Raw genomic sequence first — 14,210 nt, forward strand, 5'->3', positions numbered from 1 at the left:
TTTGGAATTCAAATGGAAGCAGAGATTTATTAAACATATTAATAAATCTGAAAAACAGGAGTTCATAAAGAATTTCTCCTAACACTAAAAATTTATAAACCAAAGAAACTCTCTGCTACTTAGAATACTACCATAATTGCTTTATATTAAGCAAATATGCTTAGTGCCCTGTCTTGCTCCAAGTGTTTAGTCCAGCTTCTCAGAGACCCGGTCACCCATTTCCTGCAAAAATGTGTCAAAAAGAGGGATCGCTTAAATATTTAACGGGAAGGCTAAACTATATAGCACCAAGAGAGAACACATTGAAAAGAAAAGATAAGATATCCAACTAACTAGTGATTAAATGGTCTTACATCCTCTGATTCCATGAACACCTGGCAGTGTCCGGTCTCTAAATTCAGATCAACCTTCAAATTCAGATCGACCTTCTGATGTTCCTTGAAAATCTGAAATGCTTGGGTAGAAGAGTTCTCTTGCGAGGTAACTTGACAAGCTACAGAAACAAAACCAGCTGTTGAATTCAGTTTCTCAAGATCCCCGTCTGATGAACTATTTCCAGTATGAACTGAGGAAACACTATCACTAGAGGAACTTAGAGATATTTGCTGCTCGGTGAGTATCCGCACACCAAAGAGAAAAAGCGGGCGACTCTCCCCGTCGGAATTATTCAACCTCGGACTAGATTTTCCCATGGTCAGCAAACAACATACATCGTCGCTATCATTGGGTTTGCCCGTGAGAAGGCTGTCTGAGGTTCTGGAGGGTGGGGCAGCGGGATCAAAGCTCTGAAAGCTGGATCTGTATCGACCTAACTGCAGTTTCCTGTGGAAATCTGTTGTCATTTTACCAAATTGGTTATGCCTGGCTCCCTGTATGCCCATAGGAGTGCTATCTGGTAGATAACAAAATGGGCTGCTGGGTCCTAGAGGGTTACTGGTGGAAAAAGAAGGTAATGGATATTGGCCTTCCAATGGAAAATCTGAGTTTGGTGGTAGTCGTGGTTTCTTCCTCGAAGGTGAGAAGGGTGAAAGATGGACAGAGGGTACATTGGTTACCGGTTCTACTAGCCATGGGCTTACACACTTCACATCTTTCAGCAACTCTGGCTCATCCCAAGTCACCTATCAAAATAGGGATATTAAGTAAAAACAACATACATTTAAGCAACTATATATTGTATTTGATAAGTCACAAGAGATTAATACTGTCGATATTGTAAACCATAGCTTTCTCACTCTCGGCTCTTCGTGATAAAGCTGGTCTACTATAAAGGTTATGTACAAGGCACCTACATGATTGTCTATTGATATGTAATTTCAATAATATTTTCTCAAATGCATGTAAAACTCAAATAAATTGCTATAGCATATACTCGTGTCTTGTGTCATAACGACAGATACAGTGCGACAAAAATATGCTAACATCACAAGCATTTATGGAGTTCTGGAATATGTGAGATTTTTTAAGCCTTTATTTGCATCTAAGAATGATACACCAAAGACAATCACGAAAGTACTAAACATGATACCAATGGTGCTAGCCTATAAGCAGAAATATATCGACTAGTTAGACACAAAATGGCGAAAATAGTAGCTAGTTATTGGTGGTAAACGGAGCAGAGCAGAATTTTTTTTTATTAACATAATTGAATAAGAAGAAAGATACCTGGAGAAGCCTCCATGGTGAATCAGGCCAGCGAAACTGGTCAACAACATGAACAGATGATATTGTTCCCATAAACCAGCTTATCCGTGAAGCATCTTCAGTCTCAAATGCCATCTTGAACCTCATTCCTGGACACCACGTAATTTTCATTGCTGTCCTCACAAGCGAAGCTTTGACACAAAATTCCGGAGTGCTTGCTCGAGGGTAGTAAGCAACCTCAAAGGGTTGTCCATTTGCAGCTAGTTTTGCAGCCTCGATCACAGAATCAGGGCTCACTCTTTCCTTACCCCTCGAACCACCACCAATTTTAGAATTTACACCATTAAAATTCCCGGTGAGCTTATTCTCATCTTCCCTCAAGAAAACGGAAAACCCAGCATAGGGTGAGTGACAATTTCCGGCAGCCGGATTCCACCCACACAAAGCTTCAGCTCCACCACCAATTCCTCTCTTTGCCCTCCTGATACCAACACAAAGATCTCCATTTTCTGTTCTCAAGAACACAATCGAGTCTCCTGCAACAAGCTTCTTATGATTCACAAAAGTGCTCCATCCTGTTGTCAAGAGATGCCGGCGTGGGGTACCTCGATAAATGTGCCTGAATTTCCAAACCTCACCATGAACATCCCTTGCTAAGATAGTTTGGACAGGAGGATTAGCTGTGTGATCCAAGCGAGGAAAAATCGTCTCAGCACAGTAACGAGGAACAGAGAAACCACCACCATTGTTAGCATCAGACTGTGTTAAAGTCTTTGCAAAGGATTGGGGCTTCTCTTGAACCTCAGATCCGGGATTTCCAAAACCCCCATTATCGTCTCCACCGTAATCAAGTTCATTGTTCCTCGATGGAACTAGCCTCATCTTAGCATAAACCTCGTCCGAAAAAGGATCTGCCATGAACTTCACAGCAACAACTCTGCAAAGGATATAGGGAGGAACCCAGGACAATTTTCCAAAGTCCACATTCCCATGAGCGTGTTCGGCGTGACCTTGAGGAAAGTAGAAAACTTCAGAGTTCAGAGTAGGCATCTGAACCATTCCTCCAGCACAAGCATGCCAGAGTTGAGGATCCAAGTATTTCTCCATCTCCTCGTTTGTTTCTTTCACTGAATCGGCAAAAGGAATCATTCTAACAATAAACCAAACAACAAAAAAATGTCACAAAATAGAAGACAACAACTATATAAAGCACAAAACAAGAAAGACCATACTAAGTTTTAATCCATTCATGAAAGAAGAAGAAGAAGAAGAAGAAGAAAGAAATGAAGTTATTACTAGTCCGGGAGAGTTGTTTCCTGAGTTAGATGAGAAGAATATTAAACTTCAAGACACTTATTGAAGTTAGTGAACTCAAAATAAATGGATAAACAAATTTTCAATATCCCCAAAAAACTTGAGACAAAAAGATCAAAACCCCAGAATGGTGGTGTGTGTGTGTTACCCAAGAATAAGAAGTTTAAAGAAGAAAATCTGAAACCCTTGACCTTCTTTCTCCACTCAAACCCTAAATGTTCTTCTAATTCACACTTGAACATGAACTCAACAAAAACCCTAACTTAATCATTTACAGATTATAGGAGAAGCACCGACAAGTTTCCTACTACACCTTCTACTACTAAACAAGATGAATCAAAACCCTCAAATAGATTCAAAAATCAAGGAGTCAAAGTGGAAGTAACTACAACCCTCAAAAGTCAAAACTATAAAATACACATTAACCCTCAAAATCAAGCAAAGAAACTTAAATGGGTAATTGATTTTTATTGTTTTTCAAAAAAATTGGAGTGATCAGTTTCAAAGTACTAGTATGTATGAGTATGATATTATCGAAACCCACCCTTCTTAAGCAGCAAACAGAGCTTTCTCTTCTTCTTCTTCTTCTTGGATACCCTCCTTTCCTCTGTTAAATAGGTACCCACCACCCTAGCACAAGTTCAAGATCAGGCCCATGAAAACTCTCTCTCTCTCTCTCTCTACCTGAAAACTCTCTCTCTCTATCTCTCTCCACTTTCTCTCTCTGTAGAAAACCAAAAACAAAAACAGAACCAGTTTGTTACGCTGTTTTGAAAAAACAAATAAATATAACTAATTAATGGGGTGTGAGATTAATACTGACATTGTACTAGTTCTTATCTTAATTCTGGAGTAATTAATACTAATAAACACTTTCCTCTCTAATTAAGATCATTTTCGTGATTATTTGCGAATATCTCGTGTATTTATTATTATGTATGAGGAAATAGTCTACTTACTCTGCCCTAAAATCAAAACAGTTAAGATATTAATTGCAAGGAAGGACACTTAATTAACTATGGTTAAAAGAGAAGACACTAACTAATTAACCCATAGAAAGAAGGGTTTATACTAACATCTCAGGCCCTCTCCCTGCTTATCTATTATTATGAGTCACATTGTTTGTTCACAGGATATAAGATCAATTCTTCCAGTCCATCAATCTCACACCTTTTGTTTGCAGATGATTTAATTATATTTGGTAAGGCAACATCTACTAACCTCATTGCTATAATAGAATTTATGGAAATATATTCAAGTTTTTCAGGTCAAGCAGTGAATTATGATAAATCATCCATCTATTTTAGCTCTGGAGTCACCCCTGATATTAAACAACAGTTTGTCAATACATTAAAGGCACCCATTATGACAGACCAAGCAAAGTATCTTGGAGCTCTAATCCTAAAACCAGGTAATAGAATAAAGAGTTTTGATTGGCTACAGGATAAATTCAAGAAAACTCTAGCAGGATGGAAACAAAAATTGGTATCACAGGCAGGTAGGACAGTGCTCATAAAATCAGTATTAAGTCCTTTATGTGTGTACCCATTTAGCTATCAACTATTACCACAAGGTGTACTTAACAAATTAGAGAGAGAAGAAAGAGCATTTTGGTGGGGACATGGTATACAGGAAAGGAAGATGCATTTTATCAATTGGGACATAATAACAAGCTCTAAAAAGCATGGTGGCCTAGGCATAAGGTCTTTAAAAGAGGTCAATGAATCTCTTATAGCCAAAATGGCTTGGAGATTTCTTACTAACAAACAGGCAATATGGGTTAAATTACTTAGAGCTAAATATCTCCAGAAGGAAGATTATTGGAGTGTAGAAATGAATTCACCTGCATCACCATTTTGGAAATCACTACTCCAAGTTCGAACTACTCTACAACACAATACCATATGGATGATTGGAGATGGGTCGGATACAAGAATATTGGAGGATAGATGGATCCCTGAAATGAGAGATCATATTCCAACATTAATTCAGCAATTACCACAGAACATAACATGGGTTGCAGACTTGATAGATTCAAACTCAAAAACATGGAAAATTCATCTACTCCAACAATTTTTCACCACAGAATCAATCATTGCAATAACCAACATAACAATCTCAATAACAGGTGAAAGGGACAGACTAATTTGGAAGAATACAGAGCAAGGGCGATTCACAACTAAATCATATTATTCAACCATCAAAATTAACCCAACATTACCAATGGAAATAGGTGATTTCCCTTGGTCGAAATTTTGGAAAAAGAAAGAGATGGATCCGAAAGTCCAACTGTTTATATGGAGGTTAATCCATAATGGGATTGCAACAATATCAAATATGAATCATAGACCCCAACAGACAAACCAAAATTGCAAGATGTGTTCCGAGGATGCGATTGAATCACATACCCACCTATTTGGGACATGCAAGACATTCAAAACTTTTATTATTTCCTTGCAGGATGTCGATTTCCAGAATCTAACAGAGGATCCGATACAAAATCTAAAAGACATTCTTAACAAAGGGAAGGAAGTGAATGAGTTTTGGTACAAATATACTTATCTGTTGTGGCATTGGTGGAAAGCCAGGAACGAGAAGCACTTTCAAAACCAAGATTTTGATTTGAATCGAACTTGGCATAAAATCTCTCTTGATCTCAAAAGATTTCCTTCTTTATCTGTTTTCCCTTCTTTTTCGAACATTTTACAGGACAAAGCATGGAATCCACCACCACAAGGACGAATCAAGATCAATGTCGATGGAGCATTCAGGAGGGATAAAGCAGCAGCAGCAGCAATTGCAAAAGATTGGAGAGGGGAGACGATAGATTCAGAAGTGCATAACTTCCCACCAATTTCATCTCTCCACAGTGAACTAAGGGGAATGGAGCTAGGTTTCCAAGTAGCTGAGAGATTAGGGCTTAATAGTTTCGAGATGGAGACGGACTCTTTAGTCCTGGTAAACCTAATAACGGATGGACGAGATGCATCCCCGTGGAGATTGATAAACGATCTGGACCGTCTACGTGGCTATCTAACGGGTAGAGATGTGGTAATCAGGCACTGTCCGAGAGAAGCCAACTTAGCCCCACATGAACTGGCGAAATCTCTTATGAATCCATAACTTTGTCTGTATGTTCTGTTTGACCCTTTTTGGGACTTATAAGCTTGTACTCATTGTATCCTTTGGATATTATCTATGAAATTAGCTTTTCCGTCAAAAAAAAAAAGAAAGAAGGGTTTAAAATAACGTGATTAGACCAAACTTGTCAACTTTTATTTAACACTTGTTCCGTTCTCCTTATCTTTAGGTCGGACAACTAGGGTTTGTTTCCTCCTCAATATCATGGACTCCTCTACAAAATACTAATGTCATTATGAATATCATCCTACAAGTTTTACCACCACCAATGTACGTAATTTTTTTTATGTCACACTGAGACATCTCTTGTTTTGACTTGTAGACATTTGACATCTTTTGAAAATGTCAAAGTGTATATAAATTTTAATGTGAAATATATATGAAAAAGTAGCTAGGTTCCACCTTTTGATATAAAGCTAAGATGATGTTGGTATATGCACTTGGTTATTATATTTAAGAGGATTGCTTACACTTCACGATCATCTTTGATTGTTTAATTATGATCATTAAACATTACCAATAATATTAGATATTGCCCAACAATACCAAATATAGCCAGAGTAGCTAGGACCCTCCTCCTACGTTGTTCGTCTCAAAGGCTTTCAAAATAATTTATTAACTTTTGTCTCTCATATTATACCGTGAAATAGAAAAAAATTATAGTTTTGATTTCTTTTGTCGTAGTAAATAAATCATGATGTCCATTTATTCCATGAGTCTAAATGTAATATTTATTAACTTATTTATTCATGATGTATTAATAATGTCTTCTGAATTGTGATGACTCGTTTAGAAGAAATGAGATTGAATTTCGTTTGTGTGAAAAGTGGTAGAGATAGAAAGAGACTGTAATCCTAATCATGTTAAAGTTCAGGTAGTTGTCTCAATCTCGTATTTTTTACTATCTGTTCATTATATAGCAATGTATTGTACTGACTCTTGTAGTTTATATAAAAACAAATTACGGTTTGGGAGAGTTTAAAGAAAATGTAAAGGAAGAAAGAAAAATAAATCATGATGGTAGTTTTGTTAAGGAGGTTCAGTTAGTTGTCTTAGAGCATCTCCAATGCAACACTCAATCTTAGAAACTCCGAGTGCCACTTAGGATTTTTAGAGTTTTTCTTAAAAACCATCTCCAGTGCAACACTCTATTTGGATCTCTAAGGTGACGTGTCGAGGGTGGAAGAGAGATATCTCAAGAGGACACTCTATTTAGAGTGTCCTCTTGAGATATCTCTCTAATTGTCCACCTCATCAATATTTTATTTTCAACCAATAGAAATCGAGTCTTTTATATTTTCTAACATAACTAATTATTTATTTACAAAAATAACTATGACACATAAGTAAATAAAATAAGTTTCGAGTTTTGCATTGGAGACATAAAAAATTTGAGGATCTCTATTGAGGTCACCTAGGAGTGAGAATCTCAATTGGAACTTGACACATAAGATGAATAGAGATTTTTTTGAGTTTTGCATTGGAGATGCTCTTAGTCTGATGTGTTCGGATTGATATTGAACCGCTATGGACAACTTTCACGTTGGGTCCCCCTAAGAACCAGCCCGCATGGGCCCATAAACGAACCTATAATTTTGTCAATTTTCAAGTGGGGTCAAAACAAACATACCCCACCCACGTGTCAAAGAGGTAGATGGATGATGGTGTCGTCTATCAGAATTGGATGGATGTTCTCAACTTTATGGTCATCATGGGATGCAAAACGGTCCCACCCGCACGCCCACTCCTCCCGACCCGAATGTCTGTCTGTCTGTCTCTCTCTCTATTACGGCAATTTGTTATTTTAATTTTAATTTCTGCTTCACTACTTTTTTGGTGCAGTAAACACTAAACAGATAGAAGTATAATTTGCTATAGAAGTATAATTCATCCTTTGTCAACAAAAAAAAAAAAAAGTATAATTCATCCTTATGATACACTAAAATCAAATAATATATGAGCACTAAGTATTCGGGAATAGTTTTATTTGCCTATCGAGAAATCGAGCGAATTGACCATGGCTTTTGAATACAGATTATAGATCTCGTGACTTTGGCATCAGTAAGTGTTGTTGGATTTCTTTGTGTTTTGAATAGAAAAAACCTAGGGAAATAGATTAAAAAAGTCTTTCACGTCAACTCCATAATCTTTATATTTTTCTCACTAATTTTTTTTTAGCTTTAATTGTACAAAGATTCTTTGTACACTTAGCATTTCCCATATTTGAAAGGTTAGTTTAAAATTTTAATTAGTATTCTGAATCAGTTTTATGGAATTTTCAAATGGTTCAAAAACTCATTATAAAAGAGAACAACCAGCTTGTTCTAGGCATTTCTATTCTAATATGCTATTTTGATGTTTTCGTACCAAAATAAATTTTAGACTAAGAACATAACCATTACTAAGGATTAGATGGGATCCAACTATAAGTAAAATAGTGGTGACGAACTAACAATCAATAATAATAGTACTTAAAGAAATTCTGGACTAGAACCTGTTAGAGACAAGGTCAAGAGACAACTATTGGAGTATTTATTTTGACATTTTTTCTTTTCAAATAACATGCTCCAACAACTTTGTTTCTATCACGAAAAAGGTCTTTTATCTTAACAGGTCAAGAGACAAGGGGAGTTATGACATTGAGGGTATTGACTGGGAGGTTACCTTCTTTTTTTTGGCCCAACATTAACTGACAAATCTTCTGCTCAAATTAATCTGTTGCTACTAAATTTCTCTGCTTAGTTTAATTTTTGACTGATTTCATCAGAAGAACAGGAGTGTACAAATCAACCCTAGTTTGAAGGAAAAAATGGACAAACAAACATTAGGCGCTGTCTTTAATTATTGCTATATTAGGTTTGATTAACCCAAGTGGTACTGGCACACTGTTATGAGCCCTCCACCAAATTTTTAAGTCACCCCACCCCCCATTACTTGTTTCTTTTTTGTTGAAGATTACTCATTCTGTTAGAAGCTGAATATGAATGATCAGTCGCCATATGAAGACGAAGGAAAATCATTTTCTTTCTTATATTCAACAAATGTAACCTCTCATTAGCCGGGATCTGGAGAGAGGAACCTTTCTTTTCTCGACCGGATAACAGTTTCCCATTCTCTAGTCGACCAAGTGGAAGATTTTTTCCCTTTTTAAATCCAATAATTAGGAGGGTTCACTTACCAATGTACTTGGCGCCCACCACCTTTGATGTAGTGGTTGGACATTCTCTTCTGAGCCCAATCTAAAAAAAGAACAATGAACTAGGCCCACATGTCTAAACCAAGTAAAAGAGAAGACCTGCCCGATAACTTGTGTTGGGTGTGTAAAAATTGTGTGCACAATAACCTCTCGACGGCCCAGCTCAAATTTGTTATCACGTATGCATTTCCAGGCCCAAGCGAGTAGAAAGCTGGTATGAGATTTTACAAGGAGACCTGCGTCTATAGGCACTTCTGGACGCCTTTTGGGTCTGTGGGCAGCCAATGAAGTGAATGCCCGATTCATCGGAAGAAGCCCAGACGGGAGTCTATGGACTTTTAAGTTGAAGGCTTTTCGGATGACTATAGTCAAAATAGTTTTTTTTTTTTTGAAAATTCGACTACGATATACGTTAGTCGTTACAAGGCATTGATACATCATGAAGATTTGATGAGCACGATATCCGCCTAATTAAACCAAGAATGAAAGAGGCCTAAAACCCAACAAGAAAGCGGCCTAAAGCCCGACAAATTAGTACATTATTTATGGCCTAAATTACATAGGATAAATCTTGATGACAAACTGCTTCCACCGAGACTCGATCTCACGACTTCATGTACTTAAGAGGGGTGTCCAACCATTGTCCCAAAAGCTAGTGGACTATGGTCAAAAGAGTTGAACACCAATAGGTGAGGAAACAAAGAAAACAAGACGAAAAAAATATAGGTTCAATGTATAGAATAACTTTTAATATAGTTTGCTACTAGTACCAAAATGTTGATTAAATTTGATAACCATTTGATGATTTTTTTTTTTTTGTTAAGGAATAACCATTTGATGATGATAAATAGATTTATTAAAAAATTTACTTCAAAATATGTTTCCCTCAGAAGGTAATATATCCACTGAAAAAAGGACACCTCAGAGGGAAACATGAAGCATAATACTAAGAACATGTCCAATTGTTAGATCTAAATACAAATTCAAGAATTGAAAAACTTCAATGTCTAAATCAAATTCTATCAATCAATTATCCTACTTGCTAAAAAGAATATTGTCATCTGTTTCTTTATACTATCGCAAACTCCAATACCCCATCATCTAATTAAAGGGTTTATGATTCATCTATATCGTTCCGTTTTGTTTCTTCATAATATCGGAACTTCGGAAACCTCAAACGAAGGCCTGTCGCATTGGTGTGAATTCTGGGTTTTGAAACTCCTTGCACCTCCTCCTCATCTCTAATACCTTCTTGTGTGAGTTTGAATGCTTACTAGGAACAAATGTTGGACTTGCAGCCGGTCTATATTCTGCGCAAAGTCGTCCCGATTTGAAGCGAACACCACAAGCGTTGCATAGAGTCTTAGGCCCATCAGGGCCCGCTCTCCATTGCGGAGTCTCTGTTATTTCACAATGTAAACATTTTCTAATGGTTTTCTTCTTCTTTTCCTTCGCCACCACTGGATGTGATTCTTCAGAAGAGTTATCCGACGATAAAGAGGATACGCGTTGGTTGACACCGCGACCACGGGAGCGTGACCGTTTCCTTTTAGCATAGGTTTCTGTTTTTTCAGCAGAGTAAAAGTTGCTGCTACCAAGGTCTAAAACTGAGCTTGGTGATTTGGACTGATAAATAACATCATCATCATTGTAGACATTGTTGTTTTCGATTTTGACGATATCATTCTTGCTCTCAATGATGGTATCGTCGTCGTTGTTGTCGTAGTTATTGAAAGTGATTAAGTTTTCATCAATAGCTTCAAAATCAGGGAATTTTGGAATCCAATCTATAGGAGGTAACTCTTCATACTAACAACAAAAAAAAAAAAAACAGAAAAAAGAAAATAAGAAAACAATACTTCAAACAACTTAAGCCCATAACTTTATATTAGAAAGTAAAAAAGTAATTACCGGAATATGTAAGTCATTCGTAATTTGTGGAATAAACTTTTGGTCGGTGAAATCAATGAGAACATCCGGCAGCGGCTGTTCTAACGACGATGACCTTTCAATTGAATTAAACTTACCTACGCCGTCATCTTCAATCGGAAAGTCCAAAAAATCATCAAGGCCTTCAAATATATCTTCATCGATGATAATGGTATTCTTTTCGTCTGTTAATTTTGAACCAAACATCTTTGTACGCCTCCCCCTTTCAGAACAAAATAGAGAAGAAACCTCGCTATATATAAACGTATAACGAGGATAGAAACAGAGAAGTTTATTAGGGTTTAAATGGAGTCAATGTTGGAATTGGAAATTCAAGACAAGGCCCACAAAGAGAAAAGTCAATATTATAAATAAAAAAAATATTGAAATGGACGGCTCAGATTTACTCTCTTTGGAAAGAAAATTGACTTTAGAATCTGACCCGTCCATTTAGACATTCTTTTTTGACTTTTTGGAGGCAAATTCCTTTTTTGCTAAGTAAATAAAAAACGGAATATTGGGATTTTAGAAGCTTCCAGGAAGCTAGAAAGATCACAAGTGACGTTATGGTTTCTTTTAATGGATAATGTTTCAAGTCAAAAAGTGAGTTTAGCGCCACGTGTAAGGATTTTATTGGATGAACGACGTGTAAGTGTTTGGTGACTTCGCTATAAGAGGAATATAAAGATTTTCATATATTTGTATGAGAAAACAACGGAAGGTTTGATGGAGTTGAATTTCCAACTTTTATGGGATTTGAATTCTTGGCAACAAAGGGAGGAAAATGGAAGGGTGCATGGGTTTTAAGTCCAAAATAAAGTTCAAAAAAAAGTTTAAGGTCCAATCTTCCCAGAAAATAGGTTTTTAGTCCTTTTCGTTTTGTAAGAAACATTGTTGATAAATAACGTGTTATGTATGACACATATAAAAAAATGAAACAAAGTATGGAAAACATGAAATAAAATATGAAACTTTAACAATAAATAACAGGTAATTTATGAAACAAAACAAGAACTTTTAAACAGAAAAATACTGTAACTTTAAAGTCTAGACATACTTTAACTAATTTGGACTAAATATCAATTATAATTATTATTTTGGCTTAAAATCCTATATTAATATTAGGAGGGACTAAATATGTGTTTAGGGGTAGATTTTTGGACTAGGAACCAAAAAATTCAAAAGAATCTCACTTTTTTTTAATTGCATGAAATCTCGTATGGTTAACAAATTTTACCAATACTAAGTAAATATGGTTTATGTGTTAAAATTGCCAAAATGTTGAACGGCCAGAAGATTGGGGCCAACTACAGGCGGGAAGCTAGCTCCTATCATATAGGCCATGAGAAGAGAGAAATCGTCTGACAAACGGGGCTGACCTCATTACCTTTCGACTCGTGCCCCTAAGTTTCAAACCATTTAGTATTTTTGATATTCGACTCGTAACAAGCCCTAAGTTTTAGACCACATCAACATCCTTCTTTGACTTTTTTCGCGGCAAAATCATTTTTGACAAACGAATAAAAAGTTAGATATGAGATTCTAGAATGTTCACTGTGAATGTGAACGTTTTAAGAAGCTTCCAAAATCCCGTATCTCATTTTTTGTTCACTTGTCTAAGCCCACCAATAGATGTCTGAATGTTCAACATCCGATCTATATCCTTATTCGATTGAAAAATTTGAAATTTTAGATTTCAGATTCAAATATTTCTTATTGAAAATTTGCTTATTGGGTACGAATTTGGATATGCCAGTATCCATTCCGATAAATATCAATATGTCATAAGTAATATATAAAAATATAAGTATTATTAATAATAGTAGTATATAAAATAAATGGTTGAGATTTATGCTTTGAATCGAATAACTCAAAATTTAATCATAATTTTTTTATTTTAGATATCAAATATTATCTGATATCCGTTAATACAGTATCGATATATAATATCTGTTTACAGCCCTAAGTTGATCCCCTCGTTCTCATAGGGGAAGTGCGAGCTTGGTCCGAGGTGGTCACCCGCATCACGCCTAGGCCCAGAGTCGAACGACCAGCCTGGCCAAGCAGCATTTCTCCCTAGTATTCATCTCACATGCTTATTGGGTTGTGATGTTATTTAAGGTACTCCCATTATGATAATTTTTCCAAAATCAATACATATTTTTTTTTGTATAAGGTATTTAAAGAAATGGAAAATTGAGAAAGATTTAATATTGAAATGCAATTATACAAATAAAATATTAGCAAAATAAAAAAAAAGTAGGAAACTTGAGAAACAGCTAGCAAGCAATAAACTTACATTAAGGTGAAGAGATGGGTTTGTGAAACAAACCTTAATTCTGAGTTTAAAAACCCCCCACACTAGTTCTTACCAATTTCTTCTTACTGCAAAAAAAGAAAAGAAAGTTATTCCGTTAATTGAGTATAATAACCTGCATGCAACTATGCAAGAATAAGAAGCAAAAAAAATTTAAGAAGAAGTACCTCTGTTTCTAAACAGAGTAAGAACAGGGGAAAACCCTAATTTGAAGATTTATATCAATGAAAAAGAAGAAGAGTTCATTTTAATTTCTGAAAGTCAAGATGGAGTGTGAGTTAGAAGCAAGGAAGGGGTTAATATAGAGGGTGAAGTTAAGAGAAGATTAGATTTCTGGTTATGGGTAGGTAAGAATCCACCACCTTCAATACTAGCAACCTAGCTGTTTTTTTTTCTCTCTCTCTCTCTCTCAGTCCTTCTTCCTCTGTCTTTGATGTGAAGTCTTTTAAATTAGTCATTCACTTTCTCTCTCTCTCTCTCTAAAAAGAAATCCCACGCCAAAATGAGTTCCCAGAAAGCTTTTCCACTTTAAAGTCCTCCTCCTCTGTGGTATTTTGGAATCTTTCAGTTTACTTTCTTTCTTATGCAAGAGGTGAAAACTGAAAAAAAAAAAAAGTTAACCAGAAGAAGAAGTTTTTTGGTCCGATTTTAGGTTTGGGTAGTACATGG

General features: G+C 36.0%; 2 protein-coding genes across 4 annotated transcripts; both read right to left on the minus strand.

Moving 5' to 3' along the window:
- Positions 1 to 3,924, minus strand: LOC147546347 (auxin response factor 18-like). 2 transcript variants are annotated; one of them, XM_086632678.1, is made up of 4 exons: positions 3,503 to 3,924; positions 1,666 to 2,794; positions 354 to 1,121; positions 1 to 222 (listed from the first exon to the last, which is right to left on the minus strand). In XM_086632678.1, exons 2-4 carry the CDS (start codon positions 2,791 to 2,793, stop codon positions 187 to 189), a joined length of 1,932 nt encoding a protein of 643 aa, XP_086488804.1. In that variant the 5' UTR covers position 2,794; positions 3,503 to 3,924; the 3' UTR covers positions 1 to 186. The 2 variants fall into 2 exon arrangements, with proteins under 2 accessions (XP_086488804.1, XP_086488805.1); XM_086632679.1 differs by having other exon boundaries at positions 1,666 to 2,771; positions 3,503 to 3,789.
- Positions 3,925 to 10,128: 6,204 nt separating this feature from the next.
- LOC147546348 (uncharacterized) lies at positions 10,129 to 14,112 on the minus strand. 2 transcript variants are annotated; one of them, XM_086632594.1, is made up of 4 exons: positions 13,709 to 14,112; positions 13,524 to 13,609; positions 11,207 to 11,477; positions 10,129 to 11,104 (listed from the first exon to the last, which is right to left on the minus strand). In XM_086632594.1, exons 3-4 carry the CDS (start codon positions 11,429 to 11,431, stop codon positions 10,469 to 10,471), a joined length of 861 nt encoding a protein of 286 aa, XP_086488720.1. In that variant the 5' UTR covers positions 11,432 to 11,477; positions 13,524 to 13,609; positions 13,709 to 14,112; the 3' UTR covers positions 10,129 to 10,468. The 2 variants fall into 2 exon arrangements, with proteins under 2 accessions (XP_086488720.1, XP_086488721.1); XM_086632595.1 differs by having other exon boundaries at positions 13,557 to 13,609; positions 13,709 to 14,042.
- Between the last annotated feature and the right edge of the window lie 98 nt (positions 14,113 to 14,210).

This window comes from Eschscholzia californica, unplaced genomic scaffold (assembly GCF_041429995.1).
Source record: "Eschscholzia californica isolate CP2 unplaced genomic scaffold, dmEscCali1.0.p SCAF_4, whole genome shotgun sequence".
NCBI lineage: Eukaryota > Viridiplantae > Streptophyta > Magnoliopsida > Ranunculales > Papaveraceae > Eschscholzia > Eschscholzia californica.